We start from the raw sequence: 26,006 nt of genomic DNA on the forward strand, positions 1-26,006 counted from the left end.
GGCACTGTCCTTGCAGCCCAAGGAAGGGCTGGGATCGAGCATGGCTGGGGGTGGTGACATTTGGGGGTTGCTGTCATCCGTCTCACCCCCCCCGGGGCTGTGCTGGGCTTTCGATGGCCCGGCCACTCTGTCCTGGTTGTCACAACATCTCTGTCCCCTCGAGGTCATAGCCAGGGAGAGGAGGAGCGGGGCACGTGGGCCAGAAGATGGGTGGCACTACGGGACGTGGAGGGGGTCCCCTACCCCCTTGAGTCCCCCAACCAGCCCTGCAGTCACCACGGCCAGGCAGGTGGTGTCCCCAGACCGTCCCCGCACAGCGAGCGGGGTGTCTCCGGCGCAGGAGAGTGCCCACCCCATGGAGGAGCATGTTGTCCCCCACGTGGGGACACGACATCCCTCCCACTGGAACCACAGGGACCTCACAGGCTTTTGCATCGAATATGCACAAAGAGCGTGGCGGGGGACAGGGACGCCCCGTCCTTGGAGAGCAGGTGGATGTGACGATACCCTGGGGACAAAGACGAGGGCTGAGCGGGTGACAGCGGGACTGTCCCCATCCCCGGGGGGCAGCGGGGTGGGCGCCCACCCACCTTGCCGCATGCTGGCCAGGGGCAGGGTGAACTGCCCCACGAAGTCGTTGCAGGAGGTGCTGTCGTAGTCCTCCACCACGAAGCGCACCAGGGCCAGCTCGGGCGCCCGCAGCTGGAAGCTCAGCGTCTCCTCCCAGCGCGGGTTGAAGCCTACGGCACCAGGACGGGGCCGTGGGCACTGCCACTGCGGCCACCGGGGCCACCCGCCACCCTGGGCGTGGGGACCCGCTCGACCCTCCACTGTGCTCGGCTCTGCCCTGGCTTAGCTGCCATCCTGCACTGGGGTGTGTGGGGACTGGGGGAATGGGGGTGATACTGGGGCTGGGCTGGGCTGGACTGGGGAATGGGGGTCATACTGAGGCCATGAGTTGGGTATACTGGGGGAAAAGGGGTCATAGTGGTGCCGGGTTGGGCTATACTGGGGGACAGGGGTCATACTGGGGCTGTGATGGGGTGTACTGGGGGAATAGGGGTCATACTGGGACCATGGTGGGGTATGCTGGGGGAATGGGGGTCATATGGGGGCTGCAATGGGGCATACTGGGGGAATGGGCATCAAACTGGGCCTGTGATGGAGTATGCTGGAGCTTGGCTGGGGTATACTGGGGGGGGACGGGGTTCACACTGGGGTTGGAGCTGGGTATACTGAGGGCAGGAGGGAGCAGCACTGGGGAGGACTGGGATATGCTGGGACCCTCCCACTGTGATGGGGATGGAACACTGCAGGACTGGGGTGCACTGGGGGGGACTGGGATGTCCTGGGCTCCAGCCTGGGGGCAGGGGCTGGCGGGTGGTGGGTGCCCGGGGAGTTGGGTGCCCGAAGCTCTGCCACCCCCTGGGGCTCAGGGTGCCCTGAGGACGGTGCTGTGGGGTGTCCCCAGGGACTGGGTGCTCTGGGGTACCCCTGAGGACCAGGTGTCCTGGGGTACCCTGGGGACAGGGTGCCCTGAGGTTGTCCCCGGGGACTGGGTTCCCCTGAGGTCTGGGTGCCCTGGGGTGTCCCTGGGGATCAGGGTCCGCTGGGGTGTCCCTGGGGACTGGTGGCCGGGCCGTGGTGGCCTGGTGGGTGCTCACCGTTGTTGAGCTTGTGGTGGGTCTGCTGCTTGCTGCAGTCGGCCGGGACGCCGTGGATCTCCACCCGCACGAAGGGGTCCACGATGGAGCTCCCCTTCTCCCGGTTCAGCTTGGGCAGCTGCTGCGCCGTGATCACCTGGGGACAGAGAGTGCTGGGGGCCGGTGGCACGGGGCACCGTGGGGTGATGGGCCCCAGGAGAAGGGACGTGGGTGGCAGGGTTGGTGTCACCCAGAAGGGATGCAAGCGGCTCCTGGCCAGGAGTGGGGATGGGGTGGGGAGGAGGGAGGTGGTTGGTGCCGCCCAGGAGAAGGGACACGAGTGGCATGTGGCTGGGTGCAGGGTCAGGGTTGATGTCTCCAGGAGAAGGGACATGGGTGGCACTTGGCCAGGCATGGGGATGGGGACAGTGTCACCCAGGAGTAGGGATGTGGGTGCTACCCAAACAGGTGTGAGGACAGGGTCAGCGTCCCCGGGAGAAAAAAGCTTGGTGGCACCCAGGTGGGTGTGGAGTTGGTGGCACCCAGGAGAAGGTGTGCAAGTGGCACCTGGCTGGACATGGGCTTGGCGTCACCCAGAAGGGATGTGGGTGGCACCTGGCTGGACATGGGGTTGGCGTCACCCAGAAGGGATGTGGGTGGCACCTGGCTGGGTGTGGTGTTGGTGGCACCTGGCCAGGCATGGGAATGTCACGAGCGTCACCCAGCAGGGACGCAGGTGACACCCACCGGGACGTGAGGCCGGAGGGAACGGGGTGCCCTCACCCTGACGTGCAGCGCCAGGTGGCAGGGTCCCTCCCCGGGGGGGCTGCGCAGGCAGGGGGGCTTCAGCACGTAGCCACAGCGCCCGTTGCCCAGGAAGCGCCCGGCGTTCAGGTCCATCTCGTAGCCCGGCGTCTGGAAGTTGAGGGCCACTGTGGGGACAGCGGGACGGGGTGTCAGGTGGGCGACAGGTCTGGGGGGCAGGGGGGTGAGTGCCAGGTCGTGGGGTGTCCTCCGGGGCCCGCAGGGTCTCACCCAGCTGGCAGCCAGCGTTCCACATCTCCTGGGGGTTGTAGTTGGAGGAGTTCATCTTCAGCCCCAGCGGGTAGACGCGGCTGAGCTGCCGGGTGTTGTACCGGACCAGCGCTGGGCCTGGGGGGGGAACGGCTGAGCGGGGCCACTGCACCCATGGGTGCTGGTGCGGGGCCCTGCCAGCGGGTGCGGGTGTCCTGCCTGCACCCGTGTGCCTGGGGACATGGATGGAGCCCACCCGGCTGGGGGGGCCCAGAGCCCGAAACGTGACCCAGGCCCTGAAACCAGGCCCTGGGATTCAGACCCCGACCCTGGAGCTTGACCCTGTTCCTTGATCCCAAACCCTGACCCCAGACCTCACACCCTGGATTCTGGCCCAGATCTTCACCCCAGATCCTGACCTTGACCCTACACCTTGACTTTAGACCCCAGACCCTGACCATGGGCCTTGACCCTGGATCCCAGACCCTGACTCTGGACCTCACACCCCAAACCCCAACCCCAGACCCTGGACCCTGACCCAGGTCTTAATCCCAGCCCTGGATCCCAGACCCCAACCCTGATCCCGGACCTTGATCTTGGACCCCAGATCCTGGATCCTGACTCAGATCTTAATCTCAGCCCTGGACCCCAGGCCCTGACCTCAGATCCTGACCCTGGACCCTGAACTCCAACCCCAAACTCAACCCAGACCTCAGTCCCTGGACTCTGACCCAGACCATAATCCCAGCCCCAGACCCCAGACCCAGATGCCACATCCCAAACCCTGACCCCAGACCCTTACACCAGACCCTGATCCTGGACCTGTGACCCTCACCCTGGCCTCTGGCCCCAGACCCTGACACCAGACCACAGTCCCACCAGACCGGGGTGGCCCAGCTGGGGCCAGCATGTCCCCAACCATCACCCATGAAGCCACCCAGTGACAGAGCCCATCTGTCTCAGCTCCATCCTGCATCCCAGTGCAGTCCCCACCCCTGCCACCATCCCTGTCCCCACCCTATCACCCTCACCTGCCTCCTTGATGAGCTTCCGAGCCTTCCTCTCACTGAAGGAGGACATCTCACAGGGCCGGGGGTGGCGCAGGGCATGGGCCAGGCCAGGGAAGGGGACAGCCTGGCAGTACACCACTACAGCCGACAGCTCCGGGGCCACCTGCGATGCATCCTTGGCCTGCGGGAGCCACTGTGGTATCAGGGCCACCCTGGCTCTGCTGGTCACCCACCTGCCTGAGGGTCTACAGACACCCCTACCCTGCTAGTGCTGAATGCTGAGACCCCCAAGGCCGTGGAAACCCCCAAAGCGGTGGAGAACCTTAAGCAATGAAGACCCCAAGGTGATGAAGATCCAAAAGCGATAGAGAACCTGAGGCAATGGAGTGCTGGACCCTGAGGTGATGGAGAACCCAAGCAGGTTGAGACCCTGAGGTCATGGAGAGCCCAAGGTGACGGAGACACTGAAGTAATGGGCAACCCAAGATGATGGAGAACTTGAGGTGCTAGAGACCTCAAGGGGATGGACACCCTGAGGTGATGGAGAACTAAGGTGATAGAGAACACCCCCACAAGGCAATAGAGATCCCAAGGGGTCACACTGGAGGTGATGGAGACCCCAATGTGCTGGAGACCCAAGGTTATTGAGTTCCCAAGGCAATGGAGACCCTGAGGTGGTGGAGACCCCAGAAATGGAGCACCCAGCCCAATGGAGGAAGAGGGAGGCATAGCTGTCCCCGCTCGCCGTCCCCATGGTGCCCGACCCGTCAGCCCACCCAGCTCCACCACACAACGCACCTGCAGAGGTTTGATCTCCTGCAGCGACTGCAGCGACTGGAAGAGGAGAGAGCAGGGCTGCATCGGGGGAGCGCTCACCTGCTCCCGGGCCCCAGCGCTGCTGGGACACAGTGGTCCCATGGCACTGCCAGCATGCCATTGTCCTCCAGGACCACCAGGACACCACGGTCCTCCAACACCACTGGGATGCCACGGTCTCTCAGCACCATAGCCCTGGGTGAGCCCTTTACCTGCCGGCTGCTTCTCTCCTGCAGCTTCTCCTCCTCTTCCTCTTCTTCCTCCTCCTCTTCCTCCTCCTCAGGGTCCAGAAGGGAGGTGACACCCCGGGGCTCGTGCCATGGCTCTGGCAGCTTCTTGCCCTTCACCAGGACCTTCCCCTTCAGCTGCTGCGGGAGGAAGGGCCAAGCTCAGGGCTCGGAGGGGACATGGGGACACCGTGGTGGGCAGGCGGGTGGCCTTACCTCCGGGGATGGGAGGTCGTGGGGGTCCTGCCCCTCCAGTGGCTGCGTCAGCAGCATGTCCCCCAGGATGGCCTTCATGTGCCGGGCCATGGTGGCCTGCTGCTCCAGCCCACAGTGGTTCTCCAGGGACAGGATGACGGGGTAGGGCGATCGCTGGCGACGGGGACGGGCAGCGCTCAGCACCCAGCACCCAGCACCCGTCCCAGGGCTGCCGGCACCCGGCTCACCTTGAAGGCGTAGTCGCGGATGCTCTCAATGACATCGCGGAAGAGGATCTTGGAGGTGAGCGTGTGGCCATGGTAGACGACAGGTTCCCCGTCGGAGCCCTCCCAGCAGTCCAGCTCCACGCAACGGCATCCCGCCATCAGCGCCCTGCCACCGCGCCATCACCGGATGAGTCCCTGCACCGCCCCGGCACCATGGGACCATCCGGGCATGGAGCATCTGACCAGGGACACCCACCTGACGTAGGCTTCGGTGCTGCTGGTGCCACCGATCTGGTTGCGGGTCAGGTAGGTGTTGTGGGAGGAGGAGATGAAGTAGTGGCACAGGGGCTGGCTCATGTCCTGGTGTACCTTGGTGTGCTCCTGGTTGAGGATGTCACCGGCAGCCGAGAGGAGGTACATCATGAAGCCGTCCAGCATCATCAAGTCCTGCTGCCTGGCTGCGGGACACAGCGGTGGGGTGTCACAGAGGGCTGGCATGCTGCTCGCAGGGTGGCACCCCAGGGACTGTCCCCACCGGGATGTCCCCTGTCTCCCAGCAGTGCCATGTTCACCCCAGACCTGGCACTGCTGCGCTCAGGGGACATGTAAGTTCCCTTGAGTGTCCCATCTCCACCCCGGTGTCACTCATCCTCCTAGTGCCACATTCACCCTGGACCTGGCATGGTCACCCCCATGAGATGCAGAGGTCCCCTGTCCCCACCCTGACATCCTCTGTGCTCCCAGTGCTGTGTTCACCCCAGAACTGGCACTGCAGCACCCAGGGGATGTGGAGGTCCCTTTGGTGTCCCATCTCCACCCTGACGTCTCCCATCCAGCTGGTGCCACATCCACCCAAGGGGTACTGCTGTGATACCCGAGAGACATGGAGGACGTGGAGGTCCTTCAGCCCCACCGTGATGGTCCCTGTCCTCCTAGTTCCATGTTCACCCTGGACCTGCCATGGTAGGACCCAAGGGACATGGAGGTCCCCCGGCAGTGTCACATTCACGTTAGAGCTGGCACTGGGTCACCCAGGAGACATAGAGGTCCACGTGCTGTCCATTCCCACCTTCATGTCCCCTGTTCTCACAGTGCCACGTCCACCAGGGACCACCAAGGCCACGTGTTGGAGTGCTGACACCCGGTACCACCCTGGGGAAGGGACACGGGGACACTCACCCGAGCCTCAGAGGACCCCATAGCAGCTTGGGGGGTGACACCACCAAACAGAGCCCTATCCCCACACTGTCCATGACCTCCCTCAGCTCCGGCAGTGCCCATCCCACCATCCCACCACCCGCCATGAACCGAGCTGGCCATCCTCAGCCCTACCCTTCTCGTTGAGCTCGTAGGTGCGGATGACGGCACGGGCCTGGCGCAGGCTGGCGTCCTCGCCCTGGTCCCGCAGGAAATCCCGCAGCTCCTCGGCCGACAGGACACGGTCCTCGCCCGAGTAACGCCCGAAAAGCTCCTCCAGCTCCGGCCGCCGCAGCAGCCGTCGGCAAAACTCCTCCAGCTCCCGGCCCTCCAGCCGCTCGTCACCCGAGCGGTCGCACTCCTGATGGGACCACAGCCCAACCTTGGGGACCGTCCCCTGCCCATGGGGATGGGGGTACGGCCACCCCCTGCCTTGTCCTGCCTGTCCCTTGGGGTTGGCAGTGTGTGTGGTGAGTTTGGGGGGGCTCAGCTACTGGTATGTGGGCTTGGGGATGTGATGTGCCAAGGGGGGTGGAGGGGCATGTCCCCTCTGTCCCCTCACCAGTAGCCCTTTGACCTGCCAGTCTGGGATGGAGCAGAGCAGAGCGCCATGCCTCAGTTTCCCCAGGTGGAAAGGGACCTTGGGAGATGTCTATGGGGACAGCAGCCGTGAGGGGAAAATGCCACACCTTGGGGGACCCACAGAGCAGTGAGGGGGGACAGCTCACCCCACCGCATCAGGAGCTCCTGCTCATGATGGGGCCCAACCATTGGTGATGATGGGTGGCTTTGGGTGTGACGGGTTTGGCAGTTCTCTGCACTTGGGAAGGCAGAGGAGGAGGCAACATTCCCTCCTGGTGACAGCAGCAGAGGACAGCGGGTGATGGAGCACAGGACGGGGTACCTTGAAGAGCTTGTAGGCGTAGACATCATCCATGTCGATGTTGATCATCCTCAGCATGCTCTTCACCTCCCGGAAGGACATCTTGTTGTCCTTGTTCCTGTCTGCTCGCTGCAGGACCCCATGGATCCAGCTACACCAGGGTAAGGAAACCAGCTGGCGTCACCCCCACAGCCATCCCCAACTTGTCCCCAAGCCCCCATAGCTCCAACAAAGGATACTGGTCGAGCTTCTCCGGTTGGCTCATGGCTTGCAGCCGCCCCATCAGCTTGGTGAGCCCTTGCACCCAGTGGCGGGCATCCTCCTCGCCCCGGGCAGCCAGGTCGAGGTTCTTGCGCTTGCCCTTGAAGACGAGGGTGAAGCAGTGCCGCTCGGGGAAGGCGGCACCGTACTTGCGGAGACCCTCCGACTGGTGTCCCTCGCGCACCCCCTCGATGTGCATCACCGAGACTGCAGGGACACGCGCGGTGATGAGACCACCTCGGAGATGGAGGTGGTCCCTTGGCATTTCCCCCACCCGTGAGCATCCTGGCTGCCGATGGACACCCTACATGTCCCCAGGGGCACCCCAGGGGACTGGGGCTCAGCTCCTGTTGATGCTGCAGCCGGGCTTAACACACTAATCCCAGGCGAGACAGCAGCCGTGGCCGCTGGCCCCTGCGGGGATGGGGACTGGGACGCCGGTGGGGGATGGAGTGGTCTTGCAGCGGTGCCAGCTCCAGGCACCCGTCCCAGATGAGAGGGTGGAAAGAGATCGGTGATGGTGGGGAGCGGGGACAGAGTCTGGCCGAGAGGGAGATGGGACCTTGTGCTGGTCCCGAGGGGGATGGGGAAGGGTGCGGGCTCTGGGGGCTCAGCCTGGAGTGCACTGGGAGGCACTGGGTGCAGTGAGTTGGGGTCCAGGTCCTGGGTGGGGGGTCCGTGTTCTGGACTGGGGTCCACATCTCGGGTCAGGGTCTGGGTCCCAGGCTGGGGATGCAGGTCCTGAACTGGGGTCTGGGTCCTGGGTGGGGGTCTGGGTCCTGGATTGGTGTCTGGATGCTGGGCTGGGGTCTGGGTCCCAGGTTAGGGTCCAGGTCCCAGGTGGGGGTCTGGATCCCAGACTGGGGTTCGGGTTCTGGGTGGGGGTCTGGGTCCTGGATTGGGGTCTGGCTCCTGGGGTGGGCATCTGGGTTACACGTGGGGGTTGGGGTCCTGGGATGGAGGCTGGGTCCTGGATGGGGGTCTGGGACTCAGGTGAGGGCTGGGTTCTTGGTGGAGATCCAGGTCCTGGGTGGGGGGTCTGGATTCTGCGTTGGGATTTGAGTTTTGGGCTGGGGTCTGGGCGGAGGTCTGTGTCCTGGGCTGGGGTCCAGGTCCTGGGTAGGGGGTCTGGGTCCTGGCTTATGCCCGGGCCCCCAGGGGTGGGTTTGGGGCACCGCCCAGGTCCCACCCCCTCCCTGCAGCTCAAGGCTGTGCATGATGTGGTCTGGGGTCTCCGAGCCCCCAGGAGACGGTCCCCAGCGGTGGCACTCACAGCTCTGCTGGGAGCGAGCGCGCCCGAAGCGCCCCTCGAAGCAGACGGTCGCCCCGTCCTCCTGCAGACGGAAGAGCCGCTCCCTGGGGTCCCCCCGGGACTTGATCTTCCGGAGCAGGGAGCCCCGCAGCATCCGCTGGATGTCCTCGTCCTCCGTCAGGCCTGCGGGGACCAGCCCGTGGGCACCCTGCGCAGCTGCCAGGTGGTACTGGGGAGCACTGGGAGGTACTGGAGGCTCTGAGGGTGTACTGGGGGTACTGGGTGGGAGTGGGGGGGGGGGCCAGTGCACATCTGCCTGCACATCCGCATGTGTACATCACTGCACATCCCATGGGATAGGATGGGATGCGGTGGCAGGGGACAGACGGGACAGGACAGACATGATGCGATGGGACAGGACGGGATGGATGTGACAGGCACGATGGGACAGAATGGCACAGCATGGCATGGGACAGGATGGAGGGACGGGACAGGACAGGATGGGATGGACAGGAGAGGGCAATGGGATGGGATGGGATGAGACATACATGACACAATGGGACAGTACAGACAGGACGGGATGGGACAAGATGGGACAGGTAGGATGGGACAGGACAGGGTAGGGCAGACATGATGGGATGGGATGGGATATCACAGGATGGGACAGGGCAGACAGGACAGGATGGGACAGATGGGATGGGCTGGGCTGGGCTGGGATGGGATGGCACGAGACATACAGGAGAGGACAGACAGGACGAGCCACTGCCATCAGGTCCCTGTGGGGCACTATGCGGCCGGCCGGGGGGGACAGGGCACAGCAGCGCTGTGGCAGAGCCCTACTCACACGGCAGAGCTGCTAAATCCCAGCAAAGCCGCCTACAACCCGTGTGGGAAGCGCCGGGATGGTGCCGGCAGCGAAAGTCAGGCTGGGCACGCTGACGGGGCGACCTCGGGGGACCCACAGGCCCACACCCGGCCTCACAGCGGGGCTGGGACTTTTCCGTCTATTCTCCAAAAAGCAGTTATTTCCTCTCTTTTTGTTTTGGCAACCGCTGCTTGAGAACAGCCTCAGCGCCCGTGTCCCCGCTGCGGCTGGAGACACTGCTCCTGGGCTGGGAAACGGCAGGTTTGGGGCCGAGCAGGGACATCCCGAGCTGGCCACGGCCTCGGGGATGTGGCCACCAGCTGCCGCCACCTCCTGCACAGTCACGACCCGCCCACAGTGGAGGGTTGAGGGCACATTCAGAGGGCAGGGACGGACACACGGACACAGGGACGCACGGATGTATGGATGCATGGATACAGGCACAGGGGCACAGAGACGCACGGACACACGGGCACATGGGGTCACAAGTGCACAAGTGTATGGATGCATGGACACCGGTATGCAGGGATGCGTGGATGCACGGATGCACGGACGCACGGACACACGGACACACAATCATATGGATGCACGGACACATGGATGAATGGATACACAGACGCAGGGATGTATGGACACGTGGATGCATGGACAGAGAGTTGTAGGGACAGACGGACGCATGGATGCACTGCTGCAAGGACACACGGGCACGCAGATACATGGATGCACAAGTACGTGGGTGCTCAGACCCACGGATGCCCGGACACAGGGACACACGGACACTCGGACACAGGGACACGCAGAGCGGCGGCAGACACGCAGCCGCCCTGGGCCGTGCAGCTCCGGGCTCCCACGGCTGCGTGCCCAAAGCCACGCGCAGGCCAGCACAGCGGCGGGAGCAAAAGCCCTCCCTCGGCGGCGCAGGGCCAGCCCCTGCCCTGCCCTGCTGCACCCACGCAGGATCGGGCCCGGCCGCCCCGGCAGGCACACCCTGACCTTCCCGAGCCCCCGCTCCTCCTGCCCACGCCTGACCGGCAGCTCTGCCCTGGGTGCCACGAGGTCAGCGGGGCCCCGAGCCGACAGCACTGCGAGTGGCGCTGCTGTGTGGGGAAACTGAGGCAGGGGCTTGGGCGAGGGTCCCAGGGAGCTGGGGCTGAGCCTCGGGGGCAATAAATACCCTGAGCAGAAGAGCTTCTGTCCCCCGTGGTGTGGCTGAACCCCGACCCCGCTGCTCCCCAACATCTGGGGCAATGCATAGCTATTGTGGGGCTACCTCGGGGACCCCTCCCAGCCATGGGGACCCTTCCCCGCTGCGGGGGACCCCATCCACCTCGGGGACACTCCCTGCCATGGCGACCCATCCGTGCCATGGGGGACCCCACCCATTTTGGGGACACTCCATGGCCTGGGGACCCTCGTGGCCACGACGACCCCCTCCCTATGGTGAGGACCTCACCCAGCCATGGGGACAACTTCCTCCGTGGGGACCCGGGCTTTCCTGGGGACCCTTTCCTGCCTTGGGGGGACCCCTCCCCGCCGTGGGGGTCCGCATCCACTTCAGGGACCCTCCCAGCCACGGAGATCCCTCCTGGGACCCCCGCTGGCACAGTCCCCCCGCCGTTTCTGCCCGGTCCCCCTCTGCCCGCCCCGTCGGGTCCCCCGCCCCCGGCGGGACCGGCCCCGGGACTCACCCATTTTCTTCAAGGCTCTGCCGGGCCGACGGGGGCCACCGGAGCCGTCCGACGGGGAGCGGGGCTGCTCGGCGGGGGGCCGCGCCTTCCTGCCGCAGATCATCGTGCGGGGCCGGTGCCCCGGTACCCCCGGTTTCCCTGGTACCTCCGGTGCTCCCGATGCCCCCCCGGTGCTCCCGGTCCCGGCGGTGCCCCCGGTGCCCCCGACCGGTGTAGCCGGGCTGGGCGGCGGCGGAGGACGGGGCTGGGGCTGGGCTGGGGCTGGGCGGCCCCGCCGGGACCGGGGCCGGGCGCAGGGAAGGACCGGGAGGAGCCACATTTCAGCCCAAGCGGTGTTAACCGTTTGTGCCCGCCCCGGGCCGGGCGGCGGCTGCGGGGGGGTGGTGTGCACCGGGAGGGGTCTGCACCGGGAGGGGTCTGCACCGGGACGGGTCTGCACCGGGGACCGGTCTGCACTGGGACGGGTCTGCACTGGGACGGGTCTGCACCGGGGTCCGGTCTGCACCGGGGACCGGTCTGCACTGGGACGGGTCTGCACTGGGACGGGTCTGCACCGGGGTCCGGTCTGCACCGGGGACCGGTCTGCACCGGGGACCGGTCTGCACTGGGACGGGTCTGCACCAGGATCCGGTCTGCACCGGGATCTGCTCTGCACCGGGAGGGGGCTGCACCGGGAAGGGGCTGCACCGGGAACGCTCCGGGGTCACTGTGCGGACCGGAGGAGTCGTTCTGCACGGGGGAACGGCAAGGGAGGGGGGGGGGTGTCCCGCTCTGCACCGGGCATATCCCGAAGGGCCAGGCCGCCCCGGAACGGACCGGGGGTCCCCACCTCCACCTGGGGGTTCTCTTGCACCGGGCACCGGCCCAGGGGACACCCCGGTCTCCAATGGGGGACCCCACTCTGCCCGGGAGCACGGCTGCCTGCTGCTGCCGATGCCACCCCAGTACCACCGGTGGGGACTCAGGGGACCCCCTCCACCAAGCTGGGGACAGAGGGCCCCACGGGGTCCCTTCTGCCACCACACCAGGCGACCCAGTCCTGCCGCGCCCCCTCTGTCCTCACCCCGTGGGCAGGGTGGCACTGGGGCTGAGGGGCCGCAGGCAGCCGGTGTGACCCCCCGGGTGACCGTCCCCACCGGTGGGACAGCAGCAGGATCCGGGGACTGGATGAACCGGGCAGAGAGGACAGCGATGTCCCCAGTTAGTCCCCAGTCCCAAAGCCCCACGCGTGTCTGCAGGCCTGTACATTGTGTGTGTGTACATGTACATCCATGCGTGTGTGTGTGCAGCCCTGTGCATGTGTGTGTGTGTGCGTGCGGCCCTGTGCACGCGTGTGTGTGTGTGTGCGGCCCTGTGCACATGTGTGTGCAGCCCTGTGCACACGCCCATGCAGCTGTGTGCGTCTGTGTGCACAGCTGGGTACACGTGCGTGTCTGTACCTATGTGCGTGCAGCCACACATGCGTGTGTGCACGTGTGCACGCAGCCACCTGCATATGTGTGTGTGCAGGCACATGTACGTGCAGCCACATACACGCATTTGCACGCGTGCGTGTGTGTACACAGCCAGGTACACATGTGGGCATGCGTGTACGTGTGTTCAGACACACAGGAGTGCATGTGCGTGCACAGCCATGTACACACGTGTGCCTGCACAGCTGCGTGCACACACGCCTGTGCAGCCCCACACACGCCTGTGCAGCCCCACACCTGCCTGTGCAGCTGTACCTGCGCACGTGCTTGTGCGAGCATGTGCATGATTTTACCCCAAATCCCCACATTTTCGTACCTCCCCGCCTTTCCCACTGCCCCCGCTTGCTGAGGGCAGGTGGGGAGCGATGGGTGACCACAGGAGAAGACCCCCAGTCCCCAACCCCGAGGTCCCTGACCCCGCAGACTGGCCGGGGTGATCGGTGACGGAGCAGAGGCTTTGATTTCAAGCCCATAGAGCGGCACGGGGCTGTGCCTTTGCAACAAGGGGTAATTTTCCACCACCCAATATGGCTTCTTGCAAAAATCCGCCGTGCCCAGGGGGAACAAGGAGGCCACCCCAGGCCTGGCCAGGCCTTGGGGACCAAAAGCTGCAGCACAGGGAGGGGACCATGACCGCAGACAGCAACATCCCCTGGGGCTGGGTGAGACAATTGGGCACCCAGGGGTGATGGCAGGTCAGCCTGGGGCAATGGCTGGGCACCCTGGGTGATACCTGAGTATCCTGGGGCAACATCTGGGCACCCTGGGGCAATGTTGGGGCACCCTGGGGCAACTTCTGGGCATCCTGGGTGATCTCTGGTTATCCTGGAGCCAGGTCTGCACATGCAGGGCGACATCAGGGCACCCACAGCAACATCTGGGCAACTTGTGTGATATCTGAGTATCCTGGGATAAAATCTGGGCACCTTGCAGTGACGTCTGAGGATCCTGGGTGATATTGGAGTACCCTGGGGCAACATCTGGACACCCAGGCCAACATCTGGTCATCTTGCATGGTCTCTATTTATCCTGGAGCAACATCTGCACATGCAGGGCAATGTCTGGAGCCCCAGGCCAGAATCTGGGCAACCTGGGTAAACTCTGGTTGCCCTGGAGCAACATCTGTACATGCAGGGCAACATCTGGGTGCCCTGGGGCAGCACCTGGGCATCCGGGGGGATCTCTGAGTTTCCTGGAGCAACATCTGGGCACCTAGAACAACATCTGGGCATCCTGGGCGACACCTGGGCATCCTGGGTGATATCAGCAAGTATCACATATCAGTGTACATCAGATCTGGGTGGCCTGGGGTGGTTCAACCCGTTTAACATCAGGACAGCTGGGGCCACATCTGGGCAGCCCCTTGGCTGAGGGGGGGGGGGTGGTGTGTGTACAGCTGTTTCTGAATCCTTTGGGGCTACAGGGGACACGGGGCCTTTTCACCGGGGACAGCCCAGCCCGGGGCAATGCCCCCTCCTGTTTGGGTCGAGGCTTTGACCACCCCAGGAGCTGCGAAATATCTTGAATTTCTTTGCGCCAAATGTACTTTGCTTTGCCAAAAACCCTTCGGGAAAGCAGCAGCAGCCCCCGCCCCAAAATGCACGTGCAAACCCCATCAGTGGGCTCTGCTCCCAGTCCTCTTCCTCCCGTGGGAATTGCATCGCCAGGAATTCAGCAATGGACGCATCGACGTGGTGAAACGACCGGGATAAACACCTCTCGCTGCAAAATCCCCTGCAAAAATAAATCCCAGTTGCCATTTCCCCCCCCCTTTCTCCCGCGGCGTTGCTATTTTTTACCGCCCGCGAGCGATTTGGAAGGAGCCCCATGGAAAGTAGCAACTCGCATTCCCGACCGCTTATAGCACAGCACGTGTCCCCGTGAATCACCGCTCGGGACTCGGGGTTGGGTTTTGCCGGGAGTCGGAGCCAGCAAGGCCCCTGCCGCCACCGTCCCCGAGCAGAAATCCTGAGTCAGAGCCTGGAAATGGCAGGAGGTTTCAAAATCTCTGCTGGTTTTTTTTTGGGGGGGGTTGTGGGTTCTTTTTGGCTGGATCTTGAATTTGGAGAGGAAATGTTTCCTCAGGGGATGCAGGATGGGAATAGGGGGTTTGTCCGTGTCACCCATGTCCCCACAGCATCCTGCTGTCAACAAAAGCCTTTGGAGCTGAGGGTGAAGGAGTGTCACCTCGGGGACCCTAAATCCTGCCCCTTCTTTACCATCATAAATAACAAAAGTTGATAATAATTAACAGTAATCCACTGCTCTGCTAGAGCCAGCTGTCCCCTGCCTCATGCAATGAGACTGTGCCCCTGCCCAGTTCCCCGGTGACATTGTCCCAGTGCAATGTCCCAGTCCTCAGGGCCCTCGGGTACATGACCCCAGTGTGTTGTCCCCACACCTGGTGCATCATCCTGGTGCATTGTCCTGTTGTCACGGTGTATGGCCCCAGCGTCCCCACACGCGGCCCCACTACCCTGGATGATTGTCCCACTGCCCTGCTGCCCCACTGCGTCACCCCACAGCCAGTGCAACGCCCCCCTGTGCTGCCCCAGCGCACTGTCCCCTCTGTCGCCCCATGCCCTGGTGCAATGTCACCGGGGCTCTGTCACGGTGCCCTGCACCACAGCCCTGTCCTGTTGCACGGTGCCGTTGCCCTTTCCCGGTGCAGTGTCCTGGTGCACGGTCCCGGTGCACAGCCTCGCTGTCCCGGTGCACTGCCCTGTGCACTGCCGGTGCAGAGGCTCGCTGTCCCGGTGCAATGCCCGGTGCAATGCCCAGTGCACTGTCCCGGTGAAATCTCCTGGTGCACTGTCCTGGTGCACTCTTCCTGTGCAATGCCCGGTGCACGCTCCCGGTGCGCTCTCCCTGTGCAATGTGCCGGTGCAACGCCCGGTGCACTGTCCCGGTGCACTCTCCCGGTGCACTCTCCTGGTGCAATTCCCGGTGCACTCTCCCGGTGCACTGTCCCAGTGCACTGTCCCGGTGCAATTCCCGGTGCACTGTCCCGGTGCACTCTCCCGGTGCACTCTCCTGGTGCAATGCACCATGCACTCTCCCGGTGCAATTCCCGGTGCACTCTCCCGGTGCAATTCCCGGTGCACTCTCACGGTGCACTCTCCCGGTGCACTCTCCTGGTGCACTCTCCTGGTGCAATGCACCGTGCACTCTCCCGGTACACTCTCCCGGTGCACTCTCCCGGTGCACTCTCCCGGTGCACTCTCCTGGTGCAATGCACCGTGCACTCTCCCGGTGCACTGTCCCGGTGCACTGTCCCGGTGCATTCTCTCGGTGCACTGTCCCGGTGCACTGTCCCGGTGCAATTCCCGGTGCACTGTCCCGGTGCACTGTCCCGGTGCACTGTCCCGGTGCACTCTCCCGGTGCACTCTCCCCGTGCACTGTCCCGGTGCACTGTCCCGGTGCGCTCCCCGCCTCACTCTCCCGGGGTCCCGGCGCGCTGCAGTCCCTCCCTCCGTCCGCAAGGCGGCGCCGCGCCCAACCCTCTCTCCGCTGGGCCGCGGCGCTCTCCCTCTCTCCATCCAGCAGAGGGCGCGCCGCGCCGCGCCTCTCCATTGGCTGCGACGCGCCGGGAGCGAAGGGGCGGGAAAGGGGCAGGGCGGCCCGTTTCGGAAGCGGAGCGGTGATTGGACGCGACGCGGAGGAGGTGGGGCTGGGAGATGGAAAGCGGGCGCTGATTGGTCCCCGCACCTCTCCCCCTCACGGAGGGGGACACGCACCGGGGCCGGTGTCGCGGCCGGGGCCCGGCGCCATGGCGGAGGCTGGTTGCGGGGCGCAGTTCCGCGCCGCCGTTCAGGTTATCCAAGGGCTGCCCCGGAGCGGTGAGTAGGGAGCCGGGAACGGGGCCGGGGCGCTGCGGCCGCGGCGGCGGCCGCGGCCGCAGCGCCCCGGCCCCGTTCCCGGCTCCGCTGAGGCCGTGTCCCGTCGCAGGTTCGTACCGACCCTCCTACGAGGAGATGCTGCGTTTCTACAGCTACTACAAGCAGGCGACGGCGGGGCGCTGCCAAGGCCCAAGACCCGGCTTCTGGGACCCCATCGGCCGGTACAAGTGGTAAGGCCCTAAGCCCCCCCCCCCCCGCGGGGGTCCCCACTTCGGGTCCGGTTCATCCCCCGCCTCACGGCCGCTGTCCCCCCGCAGGGATGCTTGGCACAGCTTGGGGAGGATGTCCAAGGAGGAGGCGATGGCGGCTTACGTGGCTGAGATGAAGAAGGTGGCTCAAAAGGTAACGGGGAGGGGGGCAGAGAGCGGGGGGGGGGGGGGGGGGGGGGGGGGGGGGGGCTCGGTGGTGCCCGCCGCAAGCTGCGCCCCTCCCCAGATCATTGACACGGTGCCCATGGATGAGACGACGGAGGAGATGTTCGGGTACTTTGAGCCACTCTACGAGGTGATCCGTGACATGCCCCGGCCCCCCGAGGCCTTCTTCAAGAGGAAAGAGGGTGAGTGGGAGCCGCTGCCCCCCCGTTCGTGCCCAGCACATCCCTCACCTCTGTGCCGTACTCCTGTCTCCTGCTGTTCCCTGCTTGCTTCTGCACCGGTAGGGCCATCACCTCTGGGCTCTGCTTTTCCCCAGGGCACGTCCTTCTGCTGCTCCCTGGAGGGGGGATGACAGGATGGACGCACCCCATCCCCTCCCATGGCGCCGCTGGTGCTGAGGTGCTTGTTTGGGCACCACCAAACAAGCGTCTCTTCAAGTGACACAGGTGCCCCTTCAGCCTGGGCTTTCCCTCAGCAACACCTTGAGGCGAGAACTTGAGGTTTAGCTTCCAAATGCCCCGTGGCCCAAATCCCCGGACGCACATCCCAGCTCCTGTGGGGTGTTGCGGCGGGGAGGCTGTGCTTTCTCTTGGCGCTGGCCCACCTCCAGGCAGGGCAGGCTGCGTACAGGGAGTCTGGGTCATCTCCTGTAAACATCTGCCTAGGCCGGCCAGTTTTCGCAGTGGAGTGGATGTGGAGTAGCTGGGGTTGAGAAACGGGATTAGTGGGACCACCTTGCGCTAGAGAAGAGTCGTTTCCCGGCCTTTTCCGTGCCCGTGGGGGCCACCTCATGCTGGGAGGTGGCTGGGGACCTGTCCCACCCCCGCAGCAGGGCAGTCCTCGGTGTATCTGGCTTGCGAGAAGCGTGCGAGGGAGCGAGGGGCTGGATGTGGTGGCTTAGAAAGGCGTCAGCCGCTGCGGAGCGAGCCTGCCAGCTGCGCCGCGGGAGCTTTGGCTGGGCCGCCTCTCCAGCGGACGAGACCAGCAGCGGAGGAGTTTGCAGGGTGGATTCGCAGCGGGTGTGTAAACTGTCAGCGCCTTGCTCATGTCGGAAGAGCGCTGACAAATAGACTCTCTCCCTGCCTGTCTCCAGGCATCTGTCCTGCGTCTGACAACTACTGTCACCCCCTGCTTCCAACGAGGATGCTGGAACCACGTGGCCTGTAAGGCTTTGCCTCAGGGTGGCTGCTCCTTCCTGGGGTACCCAGGCGCTTTTGTTCTCCATTTTGATGCTGAAGCCCTTTAAAAGACAAATAGACTTAATTTTGCTCTGGAACGTAAGAGCTGAGTCTAAACTCCTGGGCATTACCTGCTTGGGAGTGTCACTCTGCGCTAGTGTCACTTATAAATGACACTGTCACGTAAATCCAAACCTGGTAGTGTCCGTGGAGCGAAGGAGCCCAAGGTGCCCGAAACGGTGGTGTAAAGGGCTGAACCTCTTAGGCTGTTGTGTCATTGGTGTGAAAGGTTCTCAAACCCGCCCCCAGGTTTTGTGCAACTGCAGCTTTTGTTACCGATAATCCAGGGGACAAAGGTGACTTTAGATGCCGTGGCAGGTGAGAACGGAGCGTGGCAGGCGCAGGGTCCTCGACAGCTGCCGAGCTTTTGGGGGAGGGAGGTGCTGCATGGGGGGAGGCTGGGCAGGTTCGGTTCTGTTTCTTTCCAAAGTCAAGACGCCGCAAAGTGGCGCTTGGAACCCAAATCGTGGACGGTTCAGGGTCCCAGTGGATCTCCAGTCAGCAGAGCTTTCACCAGCGCCTTGTACCTGTAGGCCGAGACGCTGAAGCCGCTGGGAACCAACCACCAAGCCCCTAAGGCGCCAGCCCGCTGCTGCTCTGCCAGCCCCGTTGGGGGCCGGTGTTGGAGCCAGCCTTGTCCTGGCACGGTGTGAGGTGACAGGACCCTGCCCGTGCCCCCCCCGCCCCCTGGGTCACAGCACACACACACACTGAGGAGAGATGTGGGGACGGTGACGGTCCCAGCAGCTCTGGTGATAACTCCTGTGCGGGGTGGGGGCTGCCCCTGTGCCTCCCCCCTCCCCCCGGGGGTCCAGTCGACTGAGCTGGGCTCTGGGGGGGGGTCCCACGGCCGTGAGTCTGCTGTGATGGCGAGGGCAGGTTGGGAAGGGGGGAGATGTGCAGGCAAGGCGCGGGCCGGGCAGCGTTGCCACATCACTGCCTGGCCCGAGCAGGGAGCAAAGTCCTGGGGGCTGCTGGAAACGTGGCTGAGCTCAACCCCGTGGGCTCCGTGGGGTGTGGAGGGGCTGGAGCCCCCGGCGGGCGGCTGCCCCGGGCTCTCCCTGGGGTGCTGCTGCCTGCTGAGAGCAGCGTGGGCTGCCCAGACAAGGCTCTCCCCAACCAACGCTTCGTTAGGCTCTGCTCATCGCCCCGCGTGTCCCCTTCCAGGCGACGGTGGCCGTCACCCATCGGTGTTTCTCCCACTGTTGGCCAGTGCTGACCCCTCTGCCTGCTGGCGCAGGGGCTGGGGGGACAGGGACTCCCCTGCCACCCGCAGGGCAGCGAGGCGGCCTGCACGGGGTAGGCCCTGCTCCGCCGGCGCTGAGCGTGTGTGGTTCCCGGCCGTCGGCAAACGGAGCCGGCTCCTCTCCTCTCTGCCGGCCGCTTGGCAGAGGGTGGCCCCACGTCCGGGTGGCCCCCAGCCGTACAGGCAAGGAAGCAGTGCTGGGCCGAGCCCGCAGAGAGAATGAAAACTCAAGCCCTGCAACACTCTAATTCTGCTCTGCCCCTTCCCCTCCGTGCAGGCAGCCGGGAGCCCACGGCCGAGCCCAGCCAGGACGACCCGGCGAGCAGCCCGGCTCCGGAGCGCCCCGCGGACGCCCTGCCCGGGGAGCAGCACAACAGGCAGCACGGGCCAGGTTGGTCTCCCTGGTGTGGCCAGCACCCGGCAGAGACCCTGTGGAGGAGGCACGGGCCATGGGCCACGGGGCTGGGCTTCCATCCACCCACAGAGCTGTTGGCTTCAGGCACCTCTGGTCCAACCCTGCCAGTGCTTTGGGCATTGCCCGAGTCACGGCGAGCTGGAGCTTTTCAGGGGTCCAGCTCTCGGCGCCAGTGCTGGGGTAACCCTGGGCCCCTTGGTTTGGCTCTGCGTTGCTCTTACCTGTGCGGAGGGGCCTGATTCGGTAAAACTGCAGCGAGGAGGGAGGGTGTTTCCCCCTGAACTGGGAAAACGTCGCCCTGGAAGGTCCATGTTCCGGGAGGGATGTTCTCCCTCGACTCAAGCCGAGTCTGCCCCTTCCCAGCCCTGGGAGCCGCAGTGCTGAGCCCCGGCCCTCCCTGCCTGTGCCATGGTTAACGCCTTGGTCCTGGTTTTTCTCGTACAGCCCCTCGCACGCTCACCCACCCACCCACCACCGTGTGCCTCCCTCGAGGGCACGCGTGGCTCTCCCGGCTCGGAGGGGCCTCTGGCAGGGCCCTGGGTTGGGCAGGGTGCTCCAGGGGCACATTCCTCCCACCGCTGTCCCGGCCCTCCCCCCGAGCAGCGTATATGGGCACCGAGCGAGCACCGACGGCCGGGCCGTGCCCATCCTCACCGTGCCTGAGCTGGCAGCGTCCCTGCCTGCGCGGCGGGGTGGCGGGGTGTGAGCTGTACCTGCTCCTTGCCGCAGCACCCGGGGCCGTGGATCCCACTGGAGGGGCTCCCCGCTGTGCCGGGGTTTTGGCTGGCCGCCGCAGCAGCCCGCTCCCCAGGTGGGAGCCACACATGGGCAGAGAAGCCCACCCTAAACCGGCACCGTGTCGGGGTGTGCCTGCCCGTGAGCGGGGCTCTGCGACACCGTGGGCAGGAGAAGGGGCCGGTCAGTCCTTGGATTGGTGGCCGCGATCCGGGTGGTAGTAACGGAGCTGGTGCTTTCCCCCTCTGTGCCTCAGTTTCCTTCTCCTCCCGCCTCGCCTCGTGCACGCAGGTGCTGCCTGTCCCCCTGCCCGCTCACGGACCTGTCGCCTTGGGGCCGCGCTGAGCTGCTGCTGCCCTCCGGACGTGGCCGGGACCCCCCTCTGCCCCGCTTGCCCGCGGCTCAGCCGTGTGCTTCCCTTCCAGGAGGCGGGCTGGCTCCTGCCGCCGAGGCGCGGGAGGGTGGCCAGGTGACCAGTGACTCCGAGGGGGACGTGTACTGCGACACCCTGGAGCAGATGGAGCCTGAGCAGGTAACAGAGGGCTGGGCAGCGCCGGGGGCCAGCTGCCCCGCGGCGGTGGCTCTGCCTGCTGCCAGCCCTGCCCTGCCTGCACCGTACAGGCAGGTGGCTCCGTCCTGCCAGCTCCCCCGGCTCTGCACGCTGACGCTTGGCACCGCCATCCTGGGAGCCCAAAACCAACGGGGCCACCCGACTGCACCCCTCTGTGCTCTGTGTCCCTCTTGCAGCCTGGTCCCTGTCAGCGAGGGGAGGCTGAGGAGCCCTCGGTGCGCCCCAGCACCACCCACAGCCCTCCTTGTTCCCGCCGTGTGGCTCCAGTGGGGCACTGGTGGGCAGAGCGAGGCCAGTAGCCCCAAGCGGGGGTGGTGCGGGCACCTTGCTTGCACCCCTGCCCCTCGCTCCCTGCTCCCTGCTGCCACCGGCAGCGTTCGGCACTGGCGGTGCTATGGTGAGGCTCGGCAGATCCAGGGGGCAGGAGGGGGGAAGCCGCCCGGCTGCCTGGCTTCTGCTTGGAGCTCTTTTGCCTCTCGAGCCCGGGCATCTCGCTTCCCTCTGGGGTTCTGCTCTGTTGCCTTCCAGACCAGCTGCTGACTGGTGTTGCTGGTGGGATTTTGGCTCCGCTCCACCCCTGCATGCCCTCCACCGCCCAAAATGCCACCACGGGGCAGGGGGAGAGACAGCACCGCTGCCCCACTGTCGCCTGCCGTGCCCCTGCAGCCCCCGGGGAGGCAAGCAAGGGGTCTCAGGGCCCTTCTCTCCCCTCGCACAGGCTGGGCGGCTGCTGGGTCTCTCCCCAAACGGTAGCATCCAGGCCGGGCCTGAGCCCCCGACGCCCCGCGGTGCTGGGCAGGGAGAGCGGGGCGAAGGCCGAAGACTGGAGGGCAGGAGCAGCGCTGGCCTGGCAGCCCTCGGCTCCCGGAGAGGTGGGTGCAGCGTTTGGCTCCTGCGCGCCTTCCTGCTGCTCCCTCCCCACCTCCCGGCCAGCAGGGCCGGACCTCGGGGGGCTGTGAGGGGGCTGAGTGGAAGGGTGGGGGCTGCGACCACCGACAGGGAACGGCGTTTGGAGCCAGTGCCCAGGGGTGGGTCGTTCAATAGCCACAAGGAGTCCTGAGCGTCCCCTCCCTTCGCCCGTTGGTCCCCGAGGGGTTCGGTGTCTTTACCCCTCTAGGGGACATCCCCTGGTTGCCCGTTTCTCACAACGGTGGTGAATCGCCTGAATTTGGGGGGTGCTCTGCTGGTTCCTCCCCAGCAGCCGGGTACGGCGTGCGGATCCCCAGCTCCTGTGCTCAGCTCCTGCCTGGGGCTCCCGCTGCCACTGTCTTTGCCCGGTGCCTTTGGGTGCGGGTGGTGCTGAGGGGACAGTGGGTGAAGCTGGGCCCCTGAAGCCACAGGTCCCGGGGACACCCCGCTCCTGCGGTACCTCTCCCCCAGCGCTGCTGCCGGTGATTGGGGACAACGAGGCTGTGCTGCTGCGGAGAGGGGGACAAGGAGCCTCCTGCCAACCTCTGCGGCTCTCCCTGGACACATCCCTGGGGGCTTTCTGCTCCAGGGTGGCATTGCCACTGTCACCTGTGGGACGACAGGGGTAGTGCCGCCACCTCACCGGGGCACAGCCCACCCGTCTTGCCCTTCTCGTCCCCGCCCACTGGGCTGCTTGGCCTCGGAGGTACCTTGTGACGAGGCCGATAAAGCCGGGCTTGGCCGTCCCCCGGGGTGCCGGTGTGCCTGGGGGCTGCCAGCGAGCCCCTGCCTGCCTCCCGCTCGCGGTGCGGGTTGTCCGGGGGTTTGCCGGGGCGCAGCCGGGTGGGTCTGGGCCCTTCGCTGAGCCCCAGGGCCTGGCAGGGAGGCAGCGGCGCAGGCAAGGCCCCTGCCTGCCGTTCGGCGTCCCAGCTTCGCCAGGGTGACCCACGTGCGCTGCTGCACCCGCCACATCGGTGGGCTGGAGGTCACCCACTGCCGCCGCCGCTGCGCTGGGGGGACGTGGTGGCCCGTGTCACCGGGGACGGGCCCGGTGCTGGCTGGCGGAGGGGGCTGGGCTGGGCTGGGCTGGGAGCTCCCGGCTGTGCCCGGCGCAGCTGCGGTGCGGGCACCTGAGATCCATCGCTCACCATTGGGCGACAGCACCCAGAGAGGGCCGTGCCAGCCCTGGGGGTCCTCGGGGAGCATGGGGCCCGATCCGGAGGGTCAGCCCTGCCACGTGCACCACGTGCCTGCCCCGCCGCCGCTGAGCAGTGCCCGGCTTTGTGCCCCGCAGGTCTCACCGGGGGAGACCAGGATGCCGGGAGCGCCGCCGAGCTCACCCAGGGGCTGTCGGCGGAGCTGGACGCTCGCGTGGCCGGCACCGTCCGAGCCCTGCAGGACGACATGCAGCGGGTGCTGGAGCGCCTCAGCGAGCTGGAGACGCTCGCCTCCGCGCAGGTAACGCATCGGGCCACGGTGCCCGCGCCGGTGTGGGCCAGGCCAGCAGGGCTCGGCTCCCGTCCCTGCAAGCAGCCAGCCCCGGGTGTGGAGAGACCTCGGGGTTTGGTGGCACATCCCGGCGGGGCGGAGGCTGGTGCTGCTCTGATGTGCCCCGAGGTGGAGGCAGGGAGCTGAGGTGCAGGCAGGGAGCTGAGGTGCAGGCAGGGAGCTGCTCTCCCCATCATTCCCATCGCCCCAGCCTGGCTGCACCAGGGGGATCCCTCGCTTCTCCCCGTTCCCTCCCTCTCCCCAGGGACGCGGGGGCTGGAAGGGGGGTGCCCGGCCTCGCCTGCAGCCCAAACCCTCTCCTGTCTTGCAGGGGGACGCAGCTGGGACCGACCCTGGCCAGTCGCTTGCTCCACAGGTGAGTTGGAGGTGGAGGCGGTGCTGCCTGGTGGCCCTGCTGCCCCACGCTGCCCCCCCCCGCCCCGGAGGGGCCCACGGGGGCCTGGAGAGACAGCGTAGAGGGGTGTCAGGTCAGGGAGGGGACCCTCAGCCGGGGAGCAGGTGACATCCCTGGGGACGTGTCCCCGGCGTCCAGGCACTGGGGATGACGGTGTTGATGCAAGCTCTCCGCAGGATGATGGGTGTGACAAGGACTGCTGGGCTGTGACAGTGGCCCGCTGCCGTCTGCCTTCCAGCGGAGGGCTGGGGGGGGGATGTGTGGTGACACCTTTGTCCCCCTCCCCACACCGCCTCTCTTTCTCTGTCCCCTCCCCAGGAATCGTCCCCGTGGCCCCTGACGGTCTCCCCGCGCACCCTGCTCTTCCTCGTCACTTGGCCTTTCGTCACCCAGTGGCTGCTGCGCCGCTGGCAGGGCAGGAAGAGGTGACGGCCACGTCCCCGCTGCCACCAGCCCTCCTTCCCCCTCCTGCTTAGCATGAGCCGGGGAAGCGCCACGGGATCGACAAGGGAATGGCCTCACCCAGCCACGGGGGTCTCCGGTGGTCCGGGACCCCAGCCCCGAGGGAGGGGCAGCCACCACGCACCGCCGATTGCCACCGTCACTCTCAGGGTCTCGCCAGCACCGCCGGGATGGCAAAGGGACCGGCCGTCCTTGGGGAGCGGGACGTGGGACCCCTAAATGGGATCCCGCAGGATCCTCTCACTACCGTGCATGGAGGGACCAGCTGCCCACCGGCACCGCGGCCCCGGCGCTGGGCGGGGGGCAGGGGACAGCCACCATCCCTGTCCCCGGAGACCGGTTCCATGAAGCGCTTGAACATCTGAACCTGCCTGAATTAAAGCTGCCTTTTCAGTCCAGCCCCGGCTGCCTGCTGCCCTGCTGCTGGGGGGGGGGACAGCTGTCACCGGGGCCACCCCCTTGTCCCCGCAGTGGGCAGAGGGGCACGGTGGCAGCTCCCTGTCCCCGTCTCTGCCAGCCCTGGCCATGGCTGCCAGGTCCCTGGTGCAGGGGGGACTGTCCCCAGACCCCAGCCTCCCACACCGGTTCCTGTCCCCATCTTTGGGGCCCACGCCAGGCGGGTGGCAGTGCCACCGCGAAGAGGGCGGGTGCCCCCGGCCCCCAGGGGACCCACCGCGCTGCCTGACAGCAGGGGCCCGGGAGGGTGGGGGCTGTTGGGGACATCCCCCCCCTAGCCCCGGGGCCTGGCAGTGCCACCCTGGGGGTCCCCGGCAGCCACTTCCCCCAGGCCTTCGTGCCGTGGCCCCGCTGCCGTGGGGGGTGCAGCCGGTGCGGGGGGGGTGTGTGTGGAGCTGAGTAGGGCAGGGGCCCCCCCCGTGCTGCTGTCACAGCGGGTGACACAGCCCCCCCCCCCCCTGCGGGCTGCCCCCCACCCCCTTGGCCACGGATCCCCTGGGACTGGCCCAGCTCGCCCGTGGGTCCTACGGGGTGCCCCGCCCGCCATGTCACTCCCCCAGCCGTGAGTCCCCCCATGCCCCCCCCCCCCCCCCTCCGCCATGTGTCGTCCCCCCCCAAGGCCTTGGGTCCCCCAGGGATGTCCCCCCCCCCCGCCATGGTTCTCCCACAGCCCAGCCCCTCCCGCCCGTGGGTTCCCAGGCCGTGTGTCCCCCAGGGTGCCCCCCCCATGACCCCCCCCGCGCCGTGGGTCCCCCCCACGGCCCCCTCAGCCATGTACCGCCCCTCAAGGCCGTGGGTCCCCCAGGGCTGCCCCCCCCCCCCCCCCCGCCATGGCTCCCCCATGGCCCAGCCCCGCCCGCGGCCGTGGGGCCCCAGGGACTGTGGTGGGGAGGGGGGACACGACACGACACCGGCACTGCGGGGGTGGCAGGACCAGGACCAGGGCCAGACCTCCAGCCCCCCTCCCCCCACCCCCCCCCGCGGGCGGACCCAGGCGTCCGGGAGCGCCGATCAGCGTCGCCCCTGCAAAAAAAAAGGGACGCGGTG

At 66.4% G+C, this 26,006-nt stretch overlaps 2 protein-coding genes across 4 annotated transcripts; one reads left to right on the forward strand and one right to left on the reverse strand.

The window, feature by feature from the left end:
- Window positions 1-419: 419 nt before the first annotated feature.
- Window positions 420-11,381, reverse strand: PLCD3 (phospholipase C delta 3). 2 transcript variants are annotated; one of them, XM_086477941.1, is made up of 16 exons: window positions 11,279-11,381; window positions 8,747-8,908; window positions 7,452-7,680; window positions 7,234-7,363; window positions 6,465-6,690; window positions 5,389-5,590; window positions 5,154-5,298; window positions 4,927-5,079; window positions 4,696-4,851; window positions 4,466-4,501; window positions 3,689-3,848; window positions 2,679-2,795; window positions 2,427-2,575; window positions 1,665-1,800; window positions 591-740; window positions 420-508 (listed from the first exon to the last, which is right to left on the reverse strand). In XM_086477941.1, the coding sequence occupies exons 1-16, from the start codon at window positions 11,379-11,381 to the stop codon at window positions 420-422; spliced, it is 2,343 nt and encodes a 780-aa protein (XP_086334067.1). The 2 variants fall into 2 exon arrangements, with proteins under 2 accessions (XP_086334067.1, XP_086334066.1); XM_086477940.1 differs by lacking the exon at window positions 4,466-4,501 and having other exon boundaries at window positions 2,679-2,838; window positions 3,693-3,848.
- Window positions 11,382-16,520: 5,139 nt separating this feature from the next.
- Window positions 16,521-24,901, forward strand: ACBD4 (acyl-CoA binding domain containing 4). 2 transcript variants are annotated; one of them, XM_086477989.1, is made up of 10 exons: window positions 16,521-16,590; window positions 16,700-16,820; window positions 16,908-16,992; window positions 17,086-17,206; window positions 19,786-19,899; window positions 21,084-21,190; window positions 21,948-22,101; window positions 23,433-23,596; window positions 23,958-24,002; window positions 24,360-24,901. In XM_086477989.1, exons 1-10 carry the CDS (start codon window positions 16,521-16,523, stop codon window positions 24,468-24,470), a joined length of 1,092 nt encoding a protein of 363 aa, XP_086334115.1. In that variant the 3' UTR covers window positions 24,471-24,901. The 2 variants fall into 2 exon arrangements, with proteins under 2 accessions (XP_086334115.1, XP_086334117.1); XM_086477991.1 differs by lacking the exon at window positions 19,786-19,899.
- The last annotated feature ends 1,105 nt before the right edge of the window (window positions 24,902-26,006 follow it).

Source organism: Leptosomus discolor, chromosome 25 (genome assembly GCF_034619465.1).
Source record: "Leptosomus discolor isolate bLepDis1 chromosome 25, bLepDis1.hap2, whole genome shotgun sequence".
Classification (NCBI taxonomy): Eukaryota; Metazoa; Chordata; class Aves; order Leptosomiformes; family Leptosomidae; genus Leptosomus; species Leptosomus discolor.

Excerpts from the sequence above, each read along its gene's own strand:
- PLCD3 (XM_086477940.1), bottom strand. The coding sequence starts at position 11,381 with ATGATCTGCGGCAGGAAGGCGCGGCCCCCCGCCGAGCAGCCCCGCTCC. Across the intron at positions 3,849-4,695 it reads AGGAGAGAAGCAGCCGGCAG|GCCAAGGATGCATCGCAGGT; the intron begins GTAAAGGGCTCA and ends TGGCTCCCGCAG. Across the intron at positions 1,801-2,426 it reads ACCTGGCGCTGCACGTCAGG|GTGATCACGGCGCAGCAGCT; the intron begins GTGAGGGCACCC and ends CTCTGTCCCCAG.
- ACBD4 (XM_086477989.1), top strand. The coding sequence starts at position 16,521 with ATGGCGGAGGCTGGTTGCGGGGCGCAGTTCCGCGCCGCCGTTCAGGTT. Across the intron at positions 16,821-16,907 it reads CCCATCGGCCGGTACAAGTG|GGATGCTTGGCACAGCTTGG; the intron begins GTAAGGCCCTAA and ends GTCCCCCCGCAG. Across the intron at positions 17,207-19,785 it reads CTTCTTCAAGAGGAAAGAGG|GCAGCCGGGAGCCCACGGCC; the intron begins GTGAGTGGGAGC and ends CCCTCCGTGCAG.